This window comes from Protobothrops mucrosquamatus, unplaced genomic scaffold (genome assembly GCF_001527695.2).
Source record: "Protobothrops mucrosquamatus isolate PMUCROS unplaced genomic scaffold, P.Mucros_1.0 scaffold346, whole genome shotgun sequence".
NCBI lineage: Eukaryota > Metazoa > Chordata > Lepidosauria > Squamata > Viperidae > Protobothrops > Protobothrops mucrosquamatus.
The window spans coordinates 126801-135332 of NW_015386683.1; the positions used below are offsets into that span (position 1 = coordinate 126801).

At 38.1% G+C, this 8532-nt stretch overlaps 1 protein-coding gene across 2 annotated transcripts in view; it reads right to left on the bottom strand.

Moving 5' to 3' along the window:
* Positions 1-1704: 1704 nt before the first annotated feature.
* KCTD20 (potassium channel tetramerization domain containing 20) overlaps positions 1705-8532 on the bottom strand; it is a 22325-nt gene continuing 15497 nt past the window's right edge. For both annotated transcript variants that reach the window (XM_015815515.2, XM_015815514.2), the window contains exons 3-8: positions 7392-7572; positions 6982-7084; positions 5961-6081; positions 5468-5665; positions 2863-2973; positions 1705-2328 (exon numbers count right to left, since the gene is read on the bottom strand). In XM_015815515.2, the coding sequence (XP_015671001.1) occupies positions 2036-2328; positions 2863-2973; positions 5468-5665; positions 5961-6081; positions 6982-7084; positions 7392-7572 (1007 nt within the window). In that variant the 3' untranslated portion in view covers positions 1705-2035. The remainder of the gene's footprint in view (positions 2329-2862; positions 2974-5467; positions 5666-5960; positions 6082-6981; positions 7085-7391; positions 7573-8532) is intronic.

The following is an 8532-nucleotide window of genomic DNA, read 5'->3' on the forward strand; positions in this document are numbered from 1 at the left end:
TGAAAGTTCCAGAGCCTTAAATAATGTCCTTTTTGCTTTAACAAACTGCCTTTCCCTTTCAATGGAGGAGCAATCATGCCTGTAGGGCACAAAGCTTCCAGGCAAAGCATCTAATGCCACCTCACCTGCTGAGAGTTACAAAAAAGGGAAGGGGGGGAAATGAAGTGAAAGAATATGTGCTGTGATTATTCTGTCAAGGGGCAGTGCAGGGAGAATGCCAATGCCAAAAAGCAACTGACAGACCGCCAGCGTTTTGTAAACCGCAGCACTTTAGACTTGCTTTTCTCCCCGCTTCCCACTCCCAACTTTAGAATGAAAACAGCTGTCTTTAAAATGAAACCCAGATTTTAGGAATTGCACAAAACTAAAAAAAAATCCTTCTCACTAAACATTTTAGCTTTTCATTTTGAGTATAAATGTAAAATTCTATCATGGCTTGATTTGATACATGAATTCAATTTTAATTATTAAAAAGGTACAATATTTATCGCCCAACCATAATCCCAATGAAATTAATGGGGGGAAGGGATCATACAAATTCATTTTATCATTTTGTGAATTGGGGTATACGAGTTTGAGAAGCCCTGCTATATATGACTTTCTACTGGTCCTGCTGATTATGTTTCCTAATTAATTAAGGGCCAGCCTTAAATATCCTGGTTGTCCCAAGGTGCTGAGACAGTTAGGAAACTTACTCCTCCAAACAACTTCTCTTAGCCAAAATGTTGAGAAGTGATGGCATGAAACCTGACATCCTGGCTAGTATCAAAGTTCAAAGATTAATATTCTTAGCCAAGAGGATGGATTATATGAAACAAAGCGTTTTCCATATTCAAGACTCAAATGATAGCTACTGTAATGCAGGTTTTCCTGAAAAGTCACTTTCTTAAAAATGCTGTGGAATCCTTCCACAAGGAAGTTCTTTGCCTTCAAGAGATGCTGCTTTGCAGCCTTTGCTTGGGAGGGGGGGGGATGTTCAGCCATCTTCATTCATCCAGTTACTGCTTGAATGTTTGAGCCCAAGATGACACATTGTTTTCTCCAAGTGGTGCTTTCCTTTGTATTCCAGTAGTTTTATTTCCAGTAAACACTACTTAGTCATATGTGTAAAGTAGAATGGGTTCTTTCCTTGTAACTAATTTGAGTGGTCCATTGGGCATTCACAGATTCCAATTTCTCTCTGTAGGTGCTTACCTTGTGTCTGATTTTCCTTTTTGAGCTCTTATATCAGTGTTAGGATAGGAAATTGAAAAGAAAGATGACAGAAGTGCATGCATCGTAGGTGTGATGTTTCTGTATAAATATCTATTTCAGCCAGGTAATGGAGGATGAAGGGTATCAAACTCATTGTTATGATAATGTCAATGGTTGTAACACCACAATGGAATCCTTCATGATATCGTACCTTTTAAAACTGACTCAGTGTACATATTTTTATGTATTCCTTGCAATTCAATAGAACATCAAACAAATCAATGCAGAATTATCACTCGAGGCACAAATGACCAGAGTCAAATTATCCCACTTCTAATATTTTACACAAAGTCTTTAGAGAAAAGGCTCTAATACTGGGAAAGCAGGAAGGAAAGAGAAGAAGAGGACAACTAGCAGCAAGATGGATGGACAGCTGCAGGGGCATTGGGACTGCACTGTTGGGAGACTTGAACAAACAAATTAGGGATAGATCATCATGGAGAAAATCTAAGTGGTAGGAATAAAAAAAACAACTTGAGGTCACATAATCAATCAATCGTTTCAATTCAAGTGAGTTGAAAATATGTTTCCATTGTTTTAGTTCCAATTCAATTATTTCGCCACAGGCATGTTAACTCAATCCTCAGATTTCCAGTTCTCCTAAGAGAATGCTTGCCCCCCCCCCAAGAAGCAAATTTGATAAAAATAGTCCCCTGGGCTTGAAGAGACTATATTTAGAAACTATAGCAACCATGGCAAGAAATTTCTGCTCTGAGGTGGGCGTTAAGTCCCCATCCAAAAGCCAAATCAAGTCCATTTAAGAGCCATTTGTGCTGCTTAGTTAATCTGCCACTTCATTAGCATCCATCTGAGAGGATGGTGCATTTAATCGATCAAGCTCGTCTACCTGGGGAGGGTGATGCAACACAATCTCTTGATCTTCTGCTATGTCTTCACCCGCCATTACAAGGTTTGTTAGAGATTTGCTTCTGACACACTGGAAATCAACATGCCGACTTTTTCCTTCTTCCTTTTCCCAAGACATCTGGATGAATGGACGTTGAACATAGTTATAGATAACTTCAGAGCGTCCTCCAGGCCTCTTTTTCACTTTCTCTTTACAAGTGGGATAACCTGAAACACAGTTATTCTGGTATAATTATCCTCCCAAACCAACTCCAGTCCCTACGTGTAGCTTTATTACTTCTTCAAGGAAGCCATTTGGTCTGGCAGGTCTGATCCCAAGACACCTTGAGGCAGACACTAGATTGAAAAAGACTGTGACACAAAGAAAAGACTTTCTCTGCACTGAAAATATAAATGGTGTACTGACTCCTGTGTTCAGTACACAAAGCTGAACTGTTATGTCTAGTTTGGCCTTGAGTCAGGTTGCTGCTGCTAATTTCAGAAGGGAGGACCAGACTTTAAATAACATCCACCCACCCCACCCCAAAATAGGCAAAGCTCAAGGAATGCTAAGCATTAATAGTTTCTCAGGAACTGACTAGGTGGGTAATTCCAAAGACCTCAACAAAGTTTATCATTTAAGGAATCAGCAAAACTACATAGAGCTGACTAATAAAAATCAATAAATTGATGTTTCGAAAAGGAAAATGTAGCTACTTTCCTTTTTATCACTTTGTATTACTTAGGAAACACTGTACATACCTTCAATGCCAATTCTTATATTTTTGAGGCCACGTTCTTTCAAAACAGTTTTTGCAACATCCCGATTCTCAATATACTTGAAGAATCTGTAGAGCTTAGAACTATATAGAACTTTGAGGTGAGGGGGAAAAAACACATTAATTAATGAATATGAGTACAACAGCTATTCTTAAATTTGCTGAGACAAACAATAATTGGACAACTTTTTTTTCAAAAATAACAGTTGAAAATAGAGGCAATTTCCAATGACCATATTACTATCCTATAAGAAAGACTTGCAGTTTCATAAAGTCAAAAGTCTTCCCTTTCAGATACAATTTCTATTTCTTTCCTTGCTCTTATTTCTGCAAAAGCAGAAATGTTTACTTCTTTTCCTTAAATTAGGAAGTTCCTGCTTTTCTCAGAAAAATCTTGCTGTGGTTCAGCAGCCACAGTGTGATCTATTTTCCCTGGAGCAAATTCTTGCCTCAACCTCTTTCTGCTCTGCCAAGCAATACTACAGTCCTGGTGACACTTCTCTCTCGTTCCCTTCCCATTCCATTGATTCTGCATCTTGCTCATGGAGCTTATAATAGCCTTTTGTTTGTGAATGTTTTACTTAGAACATATCTTTTTAATTTCTTAAAGAAGTTTAGCATCTTGTTTCTCATCTTGTTTTTCAAGCTGCCAATGTTCTTCAGAAACTCTCGCCCTTAACTCACCAACCACCCTTCAATGGGTTAGTATCTTTCTGCCAAGGTCACATCTGGAAAGGCATCTGAAGAGAGAAATGCTGTCTTGGCACCACCACGTCTTTGCTACCCTACATTGGAATGCAATATAGACATGGCACCATACCCACTAAAAGCTAGTGAAGCTTTTCAGTGTATTGATTTATATATTCATATTTCTTCATTACCCCACTCAGATATGGCTCTTTTTTACATTTATTTATTTGTATCCTGTTTTTATCCATTACGCCTTCCTCCTATTTTCTCCACAACCTATAAGATGGGCTGGACTGAGAGAGAGTGACTGACCGAAAGACACCCAGATGGCTTTCATGGATAAGGCAGAACTTGAACTTACAATCTTCTGCTTTCTAGCCTGGTGCTTTAACTACTAGACCAAAATGGCGCTTAAAAAATGTTAAGAATGTTTTTGGTAGAAGTAGAAGGGTTCTTTGCTAATTCATGATGAACAGAAGCTCTGAAGGGGGGACAGTCAGCTACTGGCCTACTTTTAGGAAGCAAAGGATAAAGGTAGATCAGTGAGTGACTATATTTTTCAGCAGAAGTTTTAGACAAAAAACAACAACTTCATTTACACTGGGTTGTAAAAGCTTGAAAAATCAAAGGCTGATGCTCTGGAAGGACCCAGAAAAATACACTGAATACTTTGGACATTGATCAAGAAAACTTGTTCTTTCAAAGGCCAGAAGTTCCTTTGATAATGGCATATCCCAGAAAAATATAACAGTGCATAAAAAGGCTGATTAGATAACAATTCAGAATCAGCTTTTTGTCTATTGCAGTAGTGGTCTCAGTCAAACTTTTATAAATTTTGGAAAAGAGGGGACTCCAAGAGCCACTTCTTTATGCCTTGGCAACAGAAATAGATTCACACACCTGGACTGGGTAAGATGAAGAAGTCTATTAGATTGTCTAGCTCAGTGGTGGCGAACCTATGGCACGGGTGCCAGAGGTGGCACTTAGAGCCCTCTCTGTGAGCACGTGCGCCGTCGCCCCAGTCCTAGGCCTTCAGCTGGGTTTTATAAAACCTTTTCGCTTTAGGCCTCCGCCACCCTGTGCAAAAAAAAAAAAAAAAGGTTCAATCAGTCAATTTCAACTTCTCGTGGGAAAAAAAAAAGATCTCGCAAAGTTGAAATTGATTGATTGAACTTTTTAGTCCCACCCAGTCTGCGTTACCATCGCAGCCACGCCCACCCAATGGGCCACACCCACCCGGCACCCGACGATGCATAAGTGGGTTTTGGGTTGCAGTTTGGGCACTCAGTCTCTAAAAGGTTCACCATCATTGGTCTAGCTCAATCCAAGCACAAGATCCTACTGTGTGACATGAGGAGGGAAGAAATAGTATGACTTATCATTAGTAATGTAATACTGATTTGTTTGGTTGATGTATTTGTTTGTTTGGTTTATTTGCTTGTTTGGTTTATATGCCGCCCATCTCCCTGTCTGATTGTAAGGCATTTCATATCCATATCACTTTCACAATCATATTTTACAAAATACAAAATATTTTACATTCAATACTTCAGGAAGCACTCCCTTTTTCCCATGGAAAAATACTGCTTTTAAAAGAAACAATGTTATATTCCTGTAACAAGGAAATTATCTCTCAGCCAAGCAATTAAATTGTACATCTATTGCAAGGATTATATTATGTAATTTATAATGATATATGGTCTTAAGCATATAATTTTACATTCAGCAATGTAGTGTATCACAATCAATATGACTTTTATATTCTTAATTGTATACTGGAATGCAAAGACCCTTGGAAATTGATATGTGCATAAGACACTAACAGAGAATTTCTTTATAAAAGTGCAATGTTATTTTAACTTTAAAAAGTATTTTATGTAACATTTAAAAATACTTACTTTGTGAATATTCTTCCCCCATTGGGGGTGGATAGTCTTCATCCCAGTCCACTATGTCTTCATCCGTTAATAAGACAATATGACATTCACGCTCTCCTTTTTTAGCACTACTAACCATTATTGGCAGGATTAACTCTTCCAGATAGCTATCAAACTGCTTATGAGCCCCATCATTGGACAGTTCATGCAATAATGCACCTAAGGAAATAAATATATGGCTTTCCTCAATATGGCTGAATATTGTAGGTCTAACTCTATCAGTCCAATTTCATCTCCATAGAAAGATCTAGTGCAAAACATAAAAATACATAAACATATATAGAATTGATACATTTCTCCTTTAAGTGAGTGTTCTCACTTACTTAAAAATCTCTCCAAAATGTTAGCCAGCATGATCAATGGACCCATGTTGGCTAGAAGATTCTGGAACTGAAGACAGAGTGTCTGGAGAGCACTTCTTTGGGAAGGCTATTATAAATGCTTTAATACTTACTTAAATCTTGACATCTGATTGTGTTGAAATCAAAATTGATGCAAAGATAGTCACAAGTATCTCTGAGATCAGGAATAGAAATTCCATCGGGACAGTGAATGATTCCAGTTTTGTAATAATCCTGAAAAGTCAAGGGATAAAATATTATTACATTTCTCCATCAAAAACATTCAAAATAGCATGCACAGGCAATCTGTCATCTACTGATAGTTTAAGCATATTGTTAAGTTTTAATATATAGTTGGCACATAATTTTTTCCTAGATAATTTTTAAAAGCTGACCATTAATAGTGTTATATTCTTCCTTCCTCCCTAAATAAGGAATACAGAATAAATCATATGATAAAAATGTTGATATATATCAACCATGTTCACTTTGTTTTTGCTAGATGAGTTGAATTCAACTCCCAGAATTCCAAGTCTTTTCCCATGTGGATTTGGGATTCAAAACCCAATTATGGGCTTTGAGCAATATATTTAATGGAGAGCAATACATTTAATGTATTAGGAGCAGAGAGATCCAGGTTCAGCTCTGCTCTTAACCACTATAACTCACTAGGTGATTTTAGATCAATCACTCTATTTCAGGCTAACCTATATAACTGGTTTGATGTTGTGGGAATAAAAATGCACCAAGATCCCTAAATAACTGTGTGAGCTCTTAGAGGGAAGATGAAATATAAATCTAACAAATCAAATGATATGGACTCCCTTAAAACAGGGGTAGTCAACCTTGGCTCTTTTATGACTCGTGGACTTCAACTCTCAGAATTCCTGAGCCAGCACAGCTGGCTCAGGAATTCTGGGAGTTGAAGTCCACGAGTCATAAAAGAGCCAAGGTTGACTACCCCTGCCTTAAAAGAACAAAATGGGGAAAAACGAGAGAGAAAAATCTGGAGTCTAAACAGAATAGAAAATGCTTATCAAGAAATTCAGAATTCCCTTGAAGTTGAAAGCAAGAATAGGAACTTTATAAATAGGAAGAATAGTTCTGCTTTTGAAACATCATGGAATTCCTCACCAGCACAATCCGAAAAACAGCAGCACTGATGCCTTCTGCAATTTCATATTCACCCTTCTCATTTGGACGAGTGAAGTTATATTCTCGTCCTGGTCCAAACATTCTGGAAAGCAGAAAGAAAGTAAGGCAAGTAGATCAGATTAAGACCACTTAAGCAAAGAATAATTTCTATATGAGCAAGTTGTCATTTGGGACTATCATGAAAACTATTTAGGCTTTACAAAGTTTTCTACTTTTTGAAACCTAGAAATTGTGATAGAATTGCTAACGCTGAATAGGAAAACTGAATCTAAGCACTTGTTATAACTTTACACATACCATTCAGACTCCTGCTTAGCCTGGTCATATCTCTAAGATAGGAAAGCATGCAGAATGGCTTCTGGAATTCTTTACAACTCAGAGTCACTTACCTTCCCAGCATTGTATCAGGATGGGCTATGAAAATTTGTGGGTTTACAACAAATCTTGTTCCATCTACAACAAGAGTCACTTTCTCTGGGGCTTGGACTTGTGGACTATTGCTCAGGTTGTTAGTACTGCTCCCAGACTGTTCTTGTGTACTATAGTAGCCTTGATTTCGTTTACTCCCTCCTGGGAAGAAAATAATATTGGCATATTCAAAGCCATTAGAACTTAGAGCACTTGCTGGGTGAAAAGCAGATCTGAGCTGTTCTCCTAAAGACATCAGATATGAGGAGCATCTGAATATTTGGCATCAATAATTAGATTTTAAAAGTTCACCTATAACTCAGAATGAGTATTTATTTGTATCTTGCCTTTATTATTTTTATAAATAACTCAAAGCGGCGAACATACTCAACACATCTTCCTCCTTCTATTTTCCCCCAACAACAGCCCTGTGAGGTAGGTTAGGATGAGAGAGAGTAACTGGCCCAAGGTCATCCAGCTGACTTTCATGGCTAAGGTGGAATTAGAACTCACAATCTCTGGCTTTCTAGCCTGGTGCCTTAACTACTAGACCAAACTGGTTAATGTGGTTAATACATTATACATTATTAATCTATATGTAATACATTAATTATGGTTACCACATAAATGCCCCAATGTCATAAGAAAAAACATCACTGATTTAGAATACATATAGACAGACCCTTCTAGCCGAATTAATATAAAACAATGCAGAATTGTTCCACACTTCCTTCTTGTGATATAAAAAAGATGGAAGAGTCGAGATGGAAATTGTGAATGGCTTGAACTGTCCTAGGCAGGTTGATTACATAATAAAAGTATTGTGTTTAAGGATCTGTAGTAGTTTGATCACACAGAAGACTGATTCACACTCTGTCCACACTTGGCTCATTTCACTTGATTACAATTGATTTATTTAGGTTTTGCCAGGGCTTTTTTTCTCGGAGAAAAGGTGGCGGAACTCAAACCTGGCCACGCCCTCATCAAACCCTAGGACCGCCCCTTTAGAGAACAGGAATGCAAGTAAAATTTGGGAGGGGCTATTTCCGGTGTGGGAGGGGCTATTTCCGGTGCGGCCGGCCCGGAAAAAGGTGCCGGAACGCGGTTCCGCCGCGTTCCGGC